General features: G+C 37.6%; 1 protein-coding gene across 1 annotated transcript in view; it reads right to left on the bottom strand.

The window, feature by feature from the left end:
* Positions 1 to 7,595: 7,595 nt before the first annotated feature.
* Positions 7,596 to 18,750, bottom strand: part of TRPM7 (transient receptor potential cation channel subfamily M member 7) — a 58,401-nt gene continuing 47,246 nt past the window's right edge. The window contains exons 27-40 of the mRNA XM_082321386.1: positions 17,359 to 17,435; positions 16,413 to 16,472; positions 14,870 to 14,951; positions 14,399 to 14,469; positions 13,863 to 13,900; positions 13,140 to 13,165; positions 12,739 to 12,789; positions 12,585 to 12,650; positions 11,698 to 11,981; positions 11,287 to 11,369; positions 10,753 to 10,958; positions 10,084 to 10,135; positions 9,886 to 9,992; positions 7,596 to 8,847 (exon numbers count right to left, since the gene is read on the bottom strand). Of these exons, the coding sequence (XP_082177512.1) occupies positions 8,717 to 8,847; positions 9,886 to 9,992; positions 10,084 to 10,135; positions 10,753 to 10,958; positions 11,287 to 11,369; positions 11,698 to 11,981; positions 12,585 to 12,650; positions 12,739 to 12,789; positions 13,140 to 13,165; positions 13,863 to 13,900; positions 14,399 to 14,469; positions 14,870 to 14,951; positions 16,413 to 16,472; positions 17,359 to 17,435 (1,334 nt within the window). The 3' untranslated portion in view covers positions 7,596 to 8,716. The remainder of the gene's footprint in view (positions 8,848 to 9,885; positions 9,993 to 10,083; positions 10,136 to 10,752; positions 10,959 to 11,286; positions 11,370 to 11,697; positions 11,982 to 12,584; positions 12,651 to 12,738; positions 12,790 to 13,139; positions 13,166 to 13,862; positions 13,901 to 14,398; positions 14,470 to 14,869; positions 14,952 to 16,412; positions 16,473 to 17,358; positions 17,436 to 18,750) is intronic.

The raw sequence follows: 18,750 nt of genomic DNA, 5'->3' as shown, positions 1-18,750 counted from the left end.
GCCGGTGAGCCCTGCGCGCTGGCTGTTCATCTGCTCCATCCCTTCCTTGCAGGAATACTTCACGCTTTCCAAGCAAATGCAGTCATACTTCCACCTACCAGGAAAAAAACACAACAGTGGAAATCTAAAATGCTACGGTGCTTTTTGTATTATGTTTTTTAGGAAGCGGCACTGTCTTGCGGAGACGTTTCCTGCTGTTTCAGGACCTTCGTCATAAGCCACATTCACATTTACTTTCATCAGGCTAATAGAGTGGTAAAGACTCCCTGTCTCCTACGCTAAGCTCTTCCCAATAGGGTGAGATACATCATTAAGAGGTATTATCTCAATACCTGGCGTTTTAGAGTTATTCCTAAAATTCCACTCAGTCTCTGACTCTATACACAATTACTCAAAACCTGTAACCAGCTGTAAATAGCTATCATCTTAAGCATTTCTCCCTACAGAATGCATGTTATAGTTCATTTCCTCAGTGGTCTGGTACTTACGTACTTTCTAAAGCCACAGGTTGCAGTCCAGATGCTGCCATAAACAGGTTGCTCTTTAGATTTTCCCACAAAATGTTACTTAATGCACATTAAGAAAATTTTAGTAGGTTTGTTTTCCTGCTGCACAAGTCTGTCCTGGACCAAACCGTCCCCATCCCCAATTAGGCAGAAGAGAGGTCTGAACACAGACCCTGCGCAACCCAGATGTGCTCGGTAATGTTGAATTTTTAAAGGCCGCTATTTTATTCTGATGCAGAAGGGGGGGAAATTCTGAAACCTCAACAATCTTTGTAGAACAAGAAAAGCCATTTTTTTCCCTTCAGCTCAACAACACATGCCCAAGTTCCCCTTTCTGGAGACCTCCCAGGCCAACAGCCATTTTCTATCATCTGCTACCTACAAAACAACTACATAGAATCATTTAGGTTGGAAAAGACCTTTAAGATCATCGAGTCCAACCGTTAACATAGCACTGCCCAGTCCACCACTAAACCATGTCCTCAAGCACCACATCTACCCGTCTTTTAAATACCTCCAGGGATGGGGACTCAACCACTTCCCTGGGCAGCCTGTGCCAGTGCCTGACTACCCTTTCCTTTTAAATTTCAGTAACAGCAGAGCCAACATTTCCAAACAGCTCTACCTATAGACCAGTTTCCTATGAAAACACTTAATTCCATCTTTTATAGACATCTCTGAGAAACACTAACTCAGAGGAGAAAACATATTGGGACCATAGGGTATGGAAGATGGCTGGGAAGCCACGAGCAGCCCCGCAGGGAGCCTGTGCTTGCCCCAGCTCAGGGAGGCTGCCTCTTGCCCTCGTTTCTTCATACCATCACCTCTTCCATCCAGTTTCATGGCATGACTAGCACCACCCTGCGCGTCCCGTCCCCCGGGCTCCCCTTGCCCCATCGCTTTGTGATGCCATTCTGTTCCATCAGTTCTCATCCAGGGGAACGCGTCCGGCCCGACCTGCCTCCGTCTCCTTCCTACGCGCCACCCAAAACAACCTCGGGAAGAGAAAGGTAACCGAAAGGTAACCACCGCTGGGCAGACAGTTTCAGCCTGACCCACGTTTATTCATGTTTGCAGCGTTTATTATTGCCGAGTTCTGACGGAAGGGCAGTGATGACTGAGGGTGTTGACCATAAAAAGACGGAACTACCGCAAAACATCACGCTGAATTAATTTATTGGCATTTAGAAAATCTTCCTGGGAAAAAGGGTAGTGGCAGAGAAGCGCCTTTTTAATTAGCTAATGAGACAGCGTAATTGATCTCTGAATTTCATACACCACTGAAGCGCAGCAGGTGTTCCCTATTTAACATACGATTTGGGAAGTAACAAGTATCCACAGAAGAGGCCCAGGAAGCCATTATAAAAAATTCCCTAATTGTCTTACTTGCTAAGCTGCAAGCAAAGGATGTCTCCCGGCACTCTCTGGACAGCGTACCTGCTGTCACTGCTATTCACCTCCCCAGCCCTATCTGCAAACTGAGATATAAAAGCAACACACCCCCCCACCCCTACTATTCAACATCTGATCTATGTTTTTGTAAATGGAACTGTAATACTGTACACACTTTACCAAGAGTTCCAAATGTTTTAAAATCTAAATTATAATCCCACGGGTTAAACCTGAAACTTTTAACAAACATATACAAATGCCTGAGTATGTCCTAATACGTAAGTATATTCGGGTTTTTTTCCACCCTGAAATATTTAATTAACTTTTGTCGACAAATCTCAACTAGCTAGGAATTCAATCCTGCCTCTTTCTGCAAATTTATTCAGCTCAAATATGCAAAATATGAGGGTGAAATGCAATGCGTTTTCCCCCGCGGGGCTGTGATTGTTTGTACCTGGACGGAGGTACTTTGTCAAAGGGCTGCAGGTAAAACGCAGAGACAAATGCACGTTGCAGATTTCTCAAAAGGCCTGCTGCAGACCAGCTGTGCTTGACCCGTTTTGCTTTGGATAACTGAAATACACCCGACACACAGAGTACTCATGCACTCTTATTCTTATCTCTGTGCAGGTATAGGTTGAAGCCTGTAATACATCTGCAGGCTGTACAGAAGTACAGGACTTCTGTAAATTCTCTGAAAGCCTGTTTTGGTAGAGCCTTCATTCTCATTTCTGTGAGACCATCTCCAACATTTCTGTGATTCCAAGGCCCCTTGCTTATTCCTGCAGCCCTTCGGGGGAAAAAAGTATGAAGGAACTTCTAATAATGTACACTAATACAGAAATAAAATTCAAACAGGAATTAGGACAGTTGCAACATTGGAGAAAATATCAAGAAAGGACAAGAACAGTAAGGAATTCATTTTACTTTATTGGAATTTAGCCACTGAAGATAAATTGTATTCAATGGGATGACTCTCCCTATTTTCCTGATTTTATCTTTTTTGACAAAAAAGAGTCATGGTAAGTATCCATTCCTAGTTTGGAATACAGGGTACACTGCCAGCAGCTTGTGTTCTTCTCCTGGTTAATGAATTTTTGACGCTTTGTGTGATTTTTCTCAGTGTCTTGCTTATCCTTCATTTTAGCAGCTTTTCCAGCCTAAAAAACAAACCAAGAAAAGTCAAAATCAAAACTGTAATATTTTGATGATGGGATGTATAGCTTCAACATTGTTAGGGTAAGAAAGGGCTAACAAGGCTTTCTGGCTTTGGATCACTAGCTTACCTGTCATGCAGTTATAAATACCCCTTCAAAGAAAGGTAACTGATAATGTAAGTCGGTTTTATTCTTCTGTATTCCTATGCACCATTTTTGTCACTGGCGAATGACATAGGTGCTTCCAGGACTCGTCTATCCCTGTTCCTAGTTGCTCATGGCATGTCTTTCCTACCCCTGGTCTCTCTTACGACTGGCAGATTTGATTCACGCAGCCGCATCCCGGTTCCTGCTCTGCGCTGCTGTTCCCGTCCCACCGCCTGTTCGGGCTCAGGGGATGTCCCTCCCCGCTCTCCACACGCGAGTGGAACAGGAGCCAGATGATATTAAGTCTTACTTAGAACAAATACCATATTTTCGACCATGGACTTAACAGAAGGACACACTGACCGATACTCATGTGGGACGGAGGAAGTGAGATGTTTCATGCAAGCTTAGGGAAAGGCTGAGCTTGGGCCACGGCAGAGGCTGAGGAATGACCATCAACATCTGACTCGAAGAAACAAAATTCTAGCAAATTTCTGCAACAGATCTGCTCAGTTGCAGCAAGGTGCGAGGGACAAGGAAGCTTCCTCCTGCCTAGTGTCACCTTCCAAGGGCAGCTTTTGTTAGTAGTTAATTGCATTTTTGTGGACACAAGATGAGAGAAGGATGTCACTGGTTGCAGTGGTCGTTACTCACGTCTTCTGAAAAGGGAACACCTGAAGTTTCAATCTCAGAAAATAATCAGCTCGCCATTTTTCTTGACCTCAAAGCTCCCTGCAAGAAAGAGTTTTTCAGGTGCTGTTCAAAAAGCAATCTGTCCTAATCCTCCTCTTCCTGCTCTGCAACACCCCTCAGCAATTGCTGGGGCTTAGTTTCTACCTCTACTACTTATATCACTATCTGTATCTCATACTTGGCACAAACCCAACAACATAGCAGCATGGCACAAACACGGAAAATCACTACCTGGATTTTTTTTTTTAATTTTTTTTTTATTAGCTTCTGGTGTAGCACAACAATCCATGCTGACGTATCTTCACCCTTCTACATGGTTAAATAATACTGAGATATATTTCATTATCACTAATGAAACAGTAATTAGCCCTATACCCCCAGCATATCTTACCTTTCCTGCCCACTTCATCTGGAATCTCCACGTCAGGAACCTGCTCCTTCATTTTCTTGGCAAGCTTCTGTTACTGGACTAAATATTCTCATCATCTGCTCTAAAAAAAAAGCAGATGCACAAAAATAAATTACAGCCCCCAAAGGCTTAGCAGCTACAAATTGTTCACAAGCTTGATGTTCACAGTGATGTGCTAGTGCACGCAACCACAGCATTTTCTAGACTAATTCGATGGGCTGAAGCTCTAGCCCACCATAGCTGATATGAAGGAATTGTATCTTGATTTCATTCCATTAATGACAAGCACGAGCACAGCCAACTATTTATTTAGAGCAAGAGCACCAAACAAGATATGTTGTAAAACAGACTAAGAACAGCAGACAGAAGGAACAAAGTAATTTGTTTTTCTTATACAGGACAGGGAACAACGGCACTGCAAACTACTGAGCAGTTGGCAGCATTAACGAGGGCTGTTTCAACTTTTACTAATCCTTAAAAACATTCTTACCAAGAGTCCTTGCCTTCTGACAGAGGGGAACACATTAAAGAAAAGGAAGATAACTTAAAGAAACATACTGAAAAGCAAGTACTATGGTCATATACAGGCTGATGGCAGCACTAAAAAGCACTTTTTGAAACCATTATTGGGAAAGGTAAGTTAAATTCAATCTGTAATAGCTGTCATACAGGTAGAACAAAATTTGTATTGAAGACTATAAATCACTGAAATCATTAAATATATTGTCAGTATTCTAAAAAGACTATAAATCCATATAGCTGAATTTTAGTACTAAAATCAGCAATGCTAACATGCATCATTCAAGAAGGTAAAAGCATATACTTATTCCTACTTTTTGTGGAATCCGAATCAAGACCTTGATTTACTATTTTAACATAACACGACAACAAATCCACATCAGTGCTACCCTACTGCAGGCTCAGGGGTTGAGAATTAACTTACCATTACTCTCACCACGAAATGGATTACTTGCAAGGAAAAGTGTTAATTGTAAAAAGAAAGATTACATCATCAGAAGTCTTTTCAGAAACCTTGTTATATTTTAAAAAATGTTTGTTTGGGGTTTTTTTCTCCAATTGATCTTTTAGGAACATTCAACATGAACTGTTACTACCAAGTTTTCAGCTGTAGCCTTTTCCCCCCTCCAAATTCTTGCAGTGTTAAGTGTTGTGGCATTAAGTGAGATGCAACCACAAAGAATAAAAGTGTAGGAAGTCACTGCCGCAGTTTAAAAGCCAAATCCCTCATTTTCTGAATCACAAGGCTGCTGAGCAGCAGCTGGGAAACCAGCTCCCCAGGAGACTCACCTTTGCGTATTTTGCCACAATGTATTTGGGATTGGTTTTCTCCAAAATGTTTCAACACCTAAATACTGCAAGAAGGCAGTCAAGGACGCTAAATTTGCTGGATTAATTAAAAGATTAAATTAGCGCACTCGTATGTGTGAGGTTTTTGCATAAAGAAATATTGATGCTGGAGGAAATTAAAGTGCATTTTAAAACAGAAGCTACATAAGTAACCAACACGAGTCTACAAGTACATAGTATTCAGTTTAATCTGTTATTCCGTGGTTTTTCTTCTAATGAAAAGATCCTGAAGATGGTGGTAGGGAATCAAAACTATCTGTCAAGGAAAATAATGTAGCTTACCTGTTTCCCTGTACGAGAGAGACTCTTTAAATACCCTCTTAGTAGGAAAGTCACTGAAACATTTCAGATTTTTACTAAAAATAATTAGAGAAGGTTTGAATTATATTCCTGTATTTAAAAACTAGGCTCTAACAAGATACGCTGATATTTTGTTTTTGGATAGTTAACAGAAGTTCCAGTGCTGCTTCTACTTTTCTCCTCTTCAGTAATCGAAAGGAAATTTAAAAGCTAAAGGATCACAACTCTTCTCTATTCATAGAGCACTTCAAGAGCAATGGGGTTTCAGCAGAGGAGTGACACTTGATGTTTTCAACCAAATTAAATCACATGGGATAACCTTCATGTTCCTACAGCCTGACATCAATAGGACACGCTATTATCCTAACACAGTCAGGCTACTTCTTCAAACCAGCTTGGTTTCTTTTTATTTGCCACCACGCCTTTCCAATGCCTCCCCTGAAGGATACTTACATTTATGATTTTTTTTCTGCTAGCATGAAGGAGAAGATAATTTGTGAAAGCTGTGATTTTAATCCCCTTCAATTTAGACACAGGCCTCTCTCATAATTCTAGCTCTAAGTCTCACAGAGTAAGCTAGCACTCATGCCAGGAAGATGTACAGAAATACGTAGTGTTAACCACTCCAAGTCTTACACACATTCCCCAACCCTATTTTTGTCCCTCTTGGTCTTGGAACTGCAACACAGAGCAAAGGGAACACTCCCCACTATCACACACACCCATCGCCAGTCACATCTGTTTATTTTGTTAGGAAATGAGTCACAGGCAAAACTACTGAAGACAGGTATCATGGCTGTAAAAATTAAGTGTGTGTTGTTAAGTAAATTCTGTCAGGAAACAAAAAGTTTTCGAACTTTTACTTACAATTTTCCCAAAACAGTCTTCCTATTTAATACACTGAACTTGGTCACATTTTCACAACATTGAGGCTCCTCTAGAAATCCTTCCCAATTTGAAGAGCCAGCCTCACCTTACAGATTCACTGTTGCTGTTACTTGGCTAAGAACATAGCATTAAAAAGGTATAAGTACATCTTGAATAACTGCCCATTACCTCACAGCAACAGAAGGGGATGCAGTCAGGCATCCATGAAGCAGCTCCTGATTCAAAACAAACATTGTAAAGAGCTTTAAGGTATTTTTGTCTCATTTACCCATTAATCCCATCACATATGTTTGTCCACTACGACAGTTTTCACTTTCTCCCCCCCCTCCCCCCCCCAGTTTCTACTGTTAGCCAAAGTTAAGATACCTCAAAGGCAGACAAAAGCTTTGATCCAGCATGGCAAATTCTACTTTTCTGCATAGTTACTTAAATTCACCCAAATAACCTTTCAGACTAAGAGGACAGCAGAAGTCTGTAAACAAGAATAAATTTATTTTTAGATTCTTTAAAGATTTGATGATATACAAAATGTATACAGTATTATATCCTTATAACATTTTACCTTTCCCCATCAAACATAAAACACCATTTAAACAGCTATTGTGTTCGTGCCTTAGGTCTGTATCTATAAGATACACTACTGAATAAAAAATTTAGAGCTATATACTGCCCTTTAATTAAAAATTACAAATTAGTACCTATGTAACAAAAAAAAAAAAAAAAAAAAATCGCAGCATGAAACTTCAGTTGGACAACAGGTTTTTCTTGCTGAATGCTCAACAATATTTGGGACAGTTAAATTACATTTTATTGGCATGAAAGGTGCATTGCCATCTCCCGTACTTTACATAATGCTAATCCAATCCTAGTCTCTCTTAAATAAGTACCACAAATAACATAACATTAAAGATGTTTTCTACACAATTTTAAATACATTTAAAAGTTATGTGTACATTCGGTTTTGATATACTGGTTTTACGAGATCTTTGGAAGGCATAACTTCTGAAGCAGTCACTACATACGAGGAAAAGCACTTCCAACTTGTGTCCTTACAAGGCAACTTATCTGGACCAGTAAATACTATTTCTTCTATTAAATATGATTATACCGGTCTAACATGGCTTTGTTACTATTTGACGGTGACTTGATAAAATTGAAATGTATAAAACAAGAAATTTCATTATGCACAATTAGGGCTCTATTCCAGGAAAAAAACAGCTTTACAGCCATGAAGCTGAATCCTGAGAGGAGACACTCTCTCTCTATTGGAACAGATCAAGTTCCTACCTTCAACCTCAGCGTACTAGCATCGTATACACACCTCATTGGCTCTGTCCTCTTCAAAAGGCCAGATTAAAAGACATCTGGTGAGAAAATATTAGTGGAACACTTCCAAAAATGCTCAAAGTATACTCTGGCATTACAGAGGTAGGTGCTTTCTCCTGCCTTTTGCTGATTGACAGTAAGACAGCTGCCAAACAGACAAATGCTTTACCTTAAAACATCAACTACCAAAATCCTTTTGGTTGAAGGCATATTGCACACCACAGGACTACAGAGAGAAAATCCTCCACTAAACCAAAACAAAACAAAAAAAAGAAACTTTCTGCTAAAAAGCCCCTTTAAAAACATATCTTAAATACTTGTCGTTATTCAGCCTTTAAAACGATCAGCCACCAAGCTGTTCTCTGTAGGTGGTTATCACAAGTTGTTAGGTCCTTAGATTATGGACCAGCCAAAATTCCACTTAGATAGTAATCCTTGCTTTGACATATCTTTCTTTTAATTACAGTGAAGGAAAGATAAGGGACAACTTTGTGACATTCCATGGTGAAGCCACTGATTTGGTCACATCATTAGAGCATCAGACGAATAGAATTAGCTGAATCGGATTCTTTGGTGCAGCTTCCAGGCTGAATTGTCAATTCAGGGGAATCATCCTGAGGAAATATGATCTTGTCAGGTGTGTAATCATTCCTCTTCAGATCTGTACAAACAAAATGAAGTCATACTGATTACTATTTCTTGAGCTAGTAGAATCAATGGGGCATAAAAGTCTTTCACAGAACTGGGTGTGCATAGGTACTTATAAAGAAGAACTCCTCAATATGCACTATGTCAAAAAAGGATGTTTTTATCATACGTGTAATAGGAAGCCTAACGCTCTGCTTTAAAAAGTGATGGAAACCTCAGAATTATTTTATTTATAGACATTATAGCAAGGACTGAGTCAACTTTCCACGGAAACTGGATCCTTCCATGATCTGTTTTATGTTACCAGGATTTACAACTCGAATTTAAAATAAATGGCCTCTCAGCATGTGAGAAACAACCTGGAAGTGTGAAACAGGCAGGAATCATGCAAGTTCCTTATGTTGTTCTGCTGGAGTCTAAAAGCCTGATACAAAGAAACAATTTTGAAGTTTGAGATGAGTGTAGTGTAGTCCGTACAAAAAAAAAAATAGCTGGAATTGAATGAATTTCTGCAGACCTGGACATGTTTTTAAAAACAAAACAAGCAAAAAAAAACAAACAGCAAAGAAACAAACACCTCAAATAAAAAAAAAAAAACAAAAACACACACAAACAAACAAAAAAACCCAAACAACAACACCACACAAAACACCAAACCAAAGAACCCCACCCACACAAAAAAAAAAAAAAAAAAACCAAAATGAACATAAGCACTATTTTGTTTTAAAAGCCTGAAGGTTTGCAATCATCTTGACCTGCTTTTCCTACTTCTTCTAGGAACCTTTATAATTTTTTTACTGTACCTTCTGAAGTCTTGATCAATCCAGTCTACCTTCCTCAAATACTGTGCATATGGATATAGAACACACAGACATTCTTAATGCCTTCATTTAGGATTTTATCTGAAAATGGCGTATCGTTTTAAAAGTCAAATTACAAAACTGCTGTTTATTACTTATTCCACTTTCACAGCATGACAATTATTTCATTATATATCATACAACAATTTGTGACATGAGTGTCTCAGAAGAAGAAATACAGAAACCCTTACCAGGAAGTTTAAGTTTCCTGCAGCAAGAATTACAGTGATGCTTCGCTCTGAAGTTTTTTATTGCATCCTCTCCCAAATTGGCTGGACCAAACACCATATCATATGACCTTAGAAATAAAGTGCACATAAACATGGGCTGCATGTGTTCTCTGGTGAAAATTTCTTAATACTTTTCTTTAAATCCTTCTTTAACCTTACCTTTTTTCTCCAGCTTTTATCACAGAGGGATCTGTCAAATTTTCACCAACACCTTCAGACAGCACATGAAGAAAAAGTTAAATCTGATGCATTACATAAATTCATTAATATTGAAAAGCCTTGGCATCCTTAGTTATGACTTCTCAGCTTCCCCAAGAATAAAGGCAGAAAAAAAGAAAAAGGAAAAAAATCCCCAACCCAAATGATATGTGATACTCTTCACCCTTACAAAAATTGCTCCTATAGAAGCACTTTGTACTTCTCAGATTTCTTCCACCTATTTTTACATCTGCCTGCAATTCCTAATTTTAGTTTTCACCCGCATGAAAGAAGTTTCCTATATAGTTCTCACAGTCAGAATATCTGACACACAATTCAGGATAAATACAGCTTACCATATTGGCACTACACGAATGTGCCAAAAAATAGATTTTTTTTATGGTGCGTATCATTAGGAAAAGACGTATATATTTATATTCCCCGTGTTGCTGCAAGATTTAATGTCATTTAAAATATGACAACCATAGATTCAGATTAACTAGACCAAGACACACTAAATAATGCTTGTTATTTATTACAGCATATGAATTCTTAATAAAACGCTATCACAAGAGAAATCCACATACATCTATCTTGGCCCCAACCCCAATTTCAAAATAAGGACATTACCTTGCAGATCTAGTACCAGCAATTCTCCTCTTGTATACTCATACGTCCAATGGCTGAAAGCTAGCATAACCTCCTCTAGCATGTTAGTTGGAATTATTTCATCACCATTATTGTTGTTATATTTTCTAAACTCCCCAGTCATGCACTCTTCAACTGCAAACCACTGGCCAGCAGAGTGGCAATATAACAGAAAAACTTCCAGGAACCTAGTAAAAAGCATATTCATTGAATATATTTCAAAAACAAATGGCAAATATATCATCACTACTAGATTTTTATTTTATTTACTAATAATTTAAGTAATTTGAAACTATTACACAAAGTCATTTATATTATCACACTAGGCTAGAATCGGTGCAAAAAGTATCAACAAATACTGCCAAGGATAATTCTGCTTGACACACTCATAATAATGTTCCGAGACATGTATTCACATATCAGTACCTTAATATATTTCACCCACCTGTTAACAACCCTGTAGGCATTCTTCTGTATCAAAAACATGCAACGTAACAGAAGTTTAAATACACTCACCTTGGAGAGTATGGGATGGATTTGGGCTTCATTTGATTGAAAGCAAAGGTGAGCTTCTGTGCTGCCCTCTGCTGTTGAATTTCCTACAATTCAAAGCCCATATTTCATTAGCTGCATTACATGACAGAGAACATCAAGGAGCCAAAAATGCAGCAGGAACAGCAAGTGTCTGTTCCCCCAAGACAGTGTAACTAATTACTTGCTTTTTAAATTATGTCTACATTTTAAGAGTTTGAGCTTTTTGATTTCGTAAAGCATACTGAAGCAGAGTTTTTAACCCTTCACCTCACAGAGAACTGCAGACTAACCTTTTTTTCTCTTTTTTTCACTAAGTATATGGGGGGGGGGACGGACACCTGTTTAACATATAATGCCTGTCTATGTTTAATAAGTGACAAGGATAAAACTTACTCTCAAGCACAAGTGTAACACAGTGTCCTCCTTATAAATGCTTGACCAAGTATTCACAACTTCAGGAAGAAAAGACTTGATGATATAAAGATGTCCAGATTTCAGGATATCATATTCTGACCATGTGCATACTACTTTAAGAGCTCGACGTAAACCTCCTCCCATCTCCTCTTTACTTAAAAATTCAATTTTAGCACAGAGTCCTAGTTGCGACCAGGAAGACATGCTGTTGTTCAAGATGCTGGGAGAACTTTCTTCAAGGCGATACACAGTGACTGGTTCACCTACGGTACAACGCAAAAAGCAATTCCTGCATTTAATTTTCCAAGTTTAAAATTAAAAGCACTGAAAACCTACAGTTTCTTAGATTTCAACATGCTGCGATATTAAGTTGTTACTAACATCCTTAATCAACCAAAACAATTTAAACTACCCAGTGAGAAGACCCCCTCTCCAACTTCTTTCATACAGCAGCAAAGTAGTACAGCGGTTTTGTTCTCCTCATTAGAACTATTAATGACACTGTTCAAACAGCATTAAGAACACTGAATAAATGTTTGTTTAACACTTTATACGAGTTAAGACAACTTAAAGGAATCCTTCCAGAATAGTTTGTTATAAAAACTGTTAGTACAATACTATCACCACTGTATCACCATTTCTGAGGGTGATAACTACAATTACATTCTAGATTTCACAATCAAGTGAGCTGCCCTAGAAAAGGCATCATACTCATTTATATTTTTGAGTCCTACAAGACAGACACTAGACTTTTAGTTCACTAAAAGTCTGATCATTCTATATTGGAAGGAATCTGTACAGAGTTTGCTTTTGTTTTCTTCCCCAAAAGACCATAGTGAAGCAGCAACAAGAAGTACAGTTCTTACCTCTGGGGGGCACAGGAGTGAATGGAATGCTCTGTGATAATCTCATCAAATTATTTCGTTCTACAGCTAGAGGAAAATTACAGCATTCGTTAAAGTTTAAGGTTCTAATAAGTGTCATTAAAAGTACGAGCATTAGTTCATAAGAAGGACTGACCTGAGTAATAGTAATTGATATCCATGATAGGCTTGAAAGGAGAAGCAATGCCTGAAAGATTAAAAATAAAAGAAAAAAAAAAAATTACATACTGCTACCTGTGTATTAAAATTATTAAAATTAACATATGCAAAGAACACTTGCCAAGCAACTAGAGTTTGAAAAAGATTTGCTGTGCAGAAAATTAAGTATCATGCTTAGCACTTCAGTACCTCGGGGGGGAAGCGGAAATTAAAAAATTGTAGTGCTCAATGGTAGGCTATTTATTAAAAAAAGTAATAAAAAAATCATACTACTATGTGTCCATTAATTTATCAGTAGTTAAATACATTCTCATACAAGACCCAAACCATTGCTTACGTGAAAAGCTCCCAGCTTGTTTATAGCAGAAACAAACTTACCATTCAATGCATCTTCTTCAGATGGCCTGTGAAATGCCACAAAACCAACAGTCACTACTTCTTAAAAACTTATTTTTTACTCACTGATTTTGACACACCATCCTAGGTCACCTTGTTAACCTCAGTACTGCTTTTATCCTATTTTTTCAAGGGCAGTACAGGGTTCTTAATTACAAAACAGTAATGGAAGGCTGTTAGGTAATCTCATGTTTTTAGAGCTATACTTTAAATACCACCAAGTCACGCACAACATTATGTAAAGTTTGCATCACAAGAGCTCATTCCCACAGAGGTGCTTTAATTAAAACTTGTTCACAACAGCTTACCCTTCTGTTATCAGATTAATAAGGTAATAGCTTTAACAGTTAACTCAGGGGATAATTGTTAACAAGAGCAATGTCTGCACAATTTCAGAGAGGGTTTGCAGTTTGAAAGGCTGGGTAAAGACCTTTACCAGGAAGCTAGCTCCTTAGTAAGTGTCAACACAGTCATTTTCATTTAAGGGCATGTTTTGCCCTCTGACACGTGACCCCATTAATCTAAATAGAACCTGTCAAAGCATTCCAGGGAACACATTCAGTTATTTATTAGAAAAAACCCTTAAACCTTGTTTTTTCATTAAATGCAACTGAATACCACTATAGCCAAAGACAACAATCAAAAAGAAAAACAAATCAAAATAGGGAGTAATAAAATTGCTCCATTAACAGAAAGCTTACTTACATTTGACTGCTATTTGAAGGTCTACCTTGTAACCAATCCTTTAAAACAGAGAGGAAAAACAAAAGTTTCAGTTTTCTAAGGAAAACATAGTATATTTAATTGCAGGTGGGGTGGTAGTGTGCTTTAAAGATCTTGCGGTACAGCCTGTTTACTGGAAATACTTCACCAGGCTGTACTGAACTCCAGTTGAATGGAAACACTCAAATACAACTGAGGAATGGTAACTACAGTTAAAAGAATAGATAAGGCTATATATTTACTACTGTTTTATGGATTATATAAATAATTTTTTTAAACAAAAAGTTGTGTTTTTTTCCATAAACAGGAAGCTGCATATGTTTTCACAGTGAGAACACGCACGATACGTAGTAGAGAACATGCGCAACTCCTTCCCTCAGTCAAAATAGGTCCTCTTCTGTTGCCTCCTTGAACAAATGAGTCTGCAAATCAGTATTATTCTTTACACAATCTGTTTCATCTCATTTATTTGTTCACAGTTTCTAGTTCTGCTTAACAACAAAAAGGAGGATACAAACCGTCAGTAAGGCTGCTTTAGAGTCTACTTGCTGAGTGTCTTCACTCGATGCTCTTCTACTCTTGCTGTATACTACAAATGAGAGAGATTTATAACTGGACAAAGAACGGCATGTGTCATTGTTACTTACTTATTTTCTAATAGAGTGATCAACTAGACAGCTTAATGTGGCTCTCATAAATAAAGCCTGATGCACCACTATCTGATCTTGCCAAGTTTCCAACACAGTCCTGACTAGCACACTCAGCTTTTTATGACTCCAGCTATCCATGGGAAATACAAGGTAACAGAACTAAGCTGGCATGACTAGAAGAACCACAATGAGACACAGGAGCAGACTCAAGTAGCGCCAATCATGAAAATATTTCAAGATGCTTTAACTTTTTCTGTTTCCTTTGTATCTTCTTAGAATATGCATTAGCAATAGAATTGAAAGATAAAATTAGGTCACCCGAAAAGACGACACACTTACGTTGTTCTGAATGGACTGCCAGAGGGTCAGTAAACCCACCGCAAGAACTAGATTGTCTTAGACCACAGTCAGTTTGAAGACCCTAAAAAAAAACAAAAACAAAAAAACCAACCACAAACCAAAAAACAAAACCCACGTATAATTAGTCATCATTATCATTGTTTTCAACTAGTACTATTTTGGCACACAGTCAGTTTTCTTTTCTAGGACTACCTAGGATTTTTTTTTTATTTTTTTTTTTTAAAAACTTCTGGATGTACCTCAAATACCTTGCTGCACAAAAATGTACAAGCTGAGTGCATAATACAATTAAAATGCTCTTCACAGTAACCATCAGCACGAACATCTTCAGGTTCACATTAAGACTACTGACCCATACCGAAAGAATTCTTTTAAAGAGAATGTCACAATAGGATACAGGCTACAGAAACGTGCATTACACTGGATCTCTACAAGCACCAAGTTCAGCTATACTCTCACGTGCCTTTGTTAACTATCAATTCTCATTTAAGAACTTGGCTCTGGCTGAAACTAAAGTTCAGTTTGAACCCACTGAAAATAGGAACAAAAACTAGAGAAGTCTTGCCACATAAAACCCTACAGTTTATGAACGGAATTTCCTCATGGACTTATTCCTTAATAATAATTACATACTTTCTGAATATCTACTGAAGTGGTCAGCTTTTGGCAACAAAATATTTCTTTTGCAAAAAAGGAGAAAGGCAGTTTCATCACAAGCTAGAACTACATGTAGACTGGCATAGGGCTGGAACATTCCTCACCACCAGTGTATTAATTCCAAATGCAAAAACTCAAGATTTTGAAGAATAAAAAACTAGAACTCAGAATGCTATGCCCTGCTTTGATTCCAAGATTTATAACAGTTAGGAAATTGTTACCACTCTTGTTCACCCTTCTCTCTTAAGGAATACACCCCACACATGTAAACACATACATACACACAGGCGTGTCCCCAAAATGTTTACCTATACACAAACACATGTGTATAAGTTTGTGTGTGTGTGTGTATATTTATATGAGAAAGACTACCTCTTTACATCCCTAAAACATAAATACTTCACTGCCATGCAACATAGAGAATGCACCTGCTGAAAGTGTCTTCTGAAAACCCATTTTTAGGCCTACGTGCATTTCAGTGTTCTGCATACATCTTCACCATCTTACAATCAATGACTGTAGGGCCTACATGAAAGGTAAGAATCAAACCAGTCCCACCAGTTAAGATGGGACAACTCTATTGCTAAGTGTTTAAGAACAGTGGTACTGTCTGGAAATGCTACTGCTGGAGTTTGCATCCCAATAGTACCGAACACTGGAACTATTTAGACCTACATGAAGGAGACATCCAGCTGTATTTGTACAAAGGTTACACTGTACTATTTTTCTTTTTTTAAAATCATGACCAGAGTTTACTTTCAAATAATGATATAAGAAAATAGAGTTCCCTGTCTTTGCTGTAAAGAATACATTTGGTATCTGATGAAAATAACACCTCTCATAAACGAAAGCTGCCTTTACTTACTTGAAGTCTGGTTGTCTCTATGCCCTCCAATATAGCTTTTTTGAAGTCTTCCTGTTGCTCCTGTTAAAAGAAAACAAAGCAAATTGTAAACATTATTACCAAAAAAACCATGCCAAAAATACACACACAAAGCTTTTTGATCACACATGATACTTATCAGAAGGTCCAGAAGGAGCAACTCAGCAGAACACTGACATTGCAAATGGTCATAACGCAATTCTCAAGTCAGATTCTCCCCTGAATGAGGGGTAACTGCAAATGGTAACTTGTATTTACTAACTTCTCTTAACAACTACAGTGAGAAAACTAGCTTTTTTACATATGCTATAGCACTTGGAGGACAGGTTTGTTACAATTAATCACTTTCCATTTAGTTATTTTTATTATTCTTTTAAAAAATTGATATTATACATCATTTTAGTTTATGACAAGTTTATTAGAAAGGCCTTTTCTTCTTGGAAGCATAATGAACAATTTTTGTCAATTTTTGTCACTCTTAAAAATCATACACACTATCATCTTGCTCTACAAAATATCATGTAAATCACCGAAATCTTCCTCAATGCTGATCTTGAAATTTATGCATGTCAAAAGTTTCATTAAACACTAACTATGGGATACATAATTTTATCCTAATTCACAGCTGTAGTCATCTCAGCTTTCATAACCTCAGATCTTGTTTAATATTTCATTAGTATCATATTATGAAGCAACAGTATTTGATGTGTAGTTAAGGTTGCATGAGTTTTCACTAGATTTTTTTTTTTTTTTTTAAACTCGTAAAACAGATACACATTCCTTCCAGGCTGCATTTTGCAAGTTCTTTGATTATATTTGCTCCTGGACTTTTTCAAAACATATTGTAAAGTCACAGTTAAAAAAACAAAACAAAAAAACAAAACCAAAAAAATCTCCGTTCACCTGTTTGATAGTCTTCCATGCTTACCTCAATATCAGCACTTCTTTCTTTAATTTTGCTTGCTGCCTCTTTAAACCGCTGTAACTCCATGCTGTCTCTGTGACCTTTGACACAGTGAATTGAAAAACAGTATTCAAAATCAAAGGCAACCTCCAATGGTCTGACCATGCCAACAGTCTGCATCACCATAGCAAAGGGTTACAAACCATCTACGTTCTGTGTGCCTGTTTGCACTAGAGAAGACGTTCCAAACACACTAAATATCAGTGTGACAAAATATTAATATGAAACGATTGCTTTTCCCACATTAAGGTGTGGATTACCACAATTCAAAAAGTAAAAGTAACATTTTAGAATTTTACTCAAGCGTATGCTCCTCACATGAAAGGAACAGGGCAGTCTGAATTACAGTATTTTTATCTACATATGACAAATGAAGGAAAAGCAGACAGTTTTCTTGAGGTAGCTTTTACAATATACCCTTCATCCTCCCAGTTGCAAGAAATACTTTTCAGAATTTTACCAAGCATGTGGCTTTATAATGAATGAAAAACTATTTGGCTTCACAGTGGAAAGCTACACTGTATCACAAGTTTTATAAAACGTGGACCATAAGGATGAAGAGTATGTTCTAAATGCTAGAGATGTCAGAGGAATATACACTAAAAATCTGCCTCCAGTAAAATAAGTATAGTTAGTATTCAAAGTTATTAGTGGTGAAGTGCATTTAAAGATTAGAGTTATACAATCACTGTCCATTATTTCTGTTTAGTCTTGCTTTCTGAATTTAAAAAAAAGTTTTCTTTTTTTAAACCATGAGGAAATTATAAACAGATAGCTAGTGAGTGTACAAACATGTAGATATTCTTCCTACGCATACACAAACCTAAAAATGCTAGTGCATGCAGGTAACTTCTTAGAACTCCAAGTTTCACAGCAGTAGAATAAACTTTTGTCTAAAGATTTAAATTTTTACATCCTCAACAAACCTTTGGAAAACACTGAGACATCCCTGAACAATGGGGGCAAGAAAACACCTCTGGCAGGCAACCTGACAATTCCAGATTGTGATCTTCTGCTATACACTAAGCGTACTTAAAGCATTACCTACTTTACAGAAATCAGTTAGTAAACCCACACCTGTGTTTTGCAATGAATCTGCCACTGTTTTACTGTTCAAATATGTAAGTACCTCTAACCAGAAACGTGCACCTTTTTACTGTTAAGCAGAACTTGAGGGGAGGCATAATGGTGTGTTTAATAAAAGGACTTTAGAAGCTTCCAAAACGACTGCCAAAAGATACGTTAGCCTAGGCAACAGTGGAAGATCCCAGTTATAACAGTGTTTAGAAACATAGTATAGGAGGATCCCTCAGCTTGACACAGATACCGCAAAGATATTTGTCCAGGATTCCATCA

This window comes from Platalea leucorodia (genome assembly GCF_965183815.1).
Source record: "Platalea leucorodia genome assembly, chromosome: 9".
Classification (NCBI taxonomy): domain Eukaryota; kingdom Metazoa; phylum Chordata; class Aves; order Pelecaniformes; family Threskiornithidae; genus Platalea; species Platalea leucorodia.
Note: the sequence above shows the minus strand (reverse complement) of the source record. Positions and strands in the feature narration are given on the sequence as shown.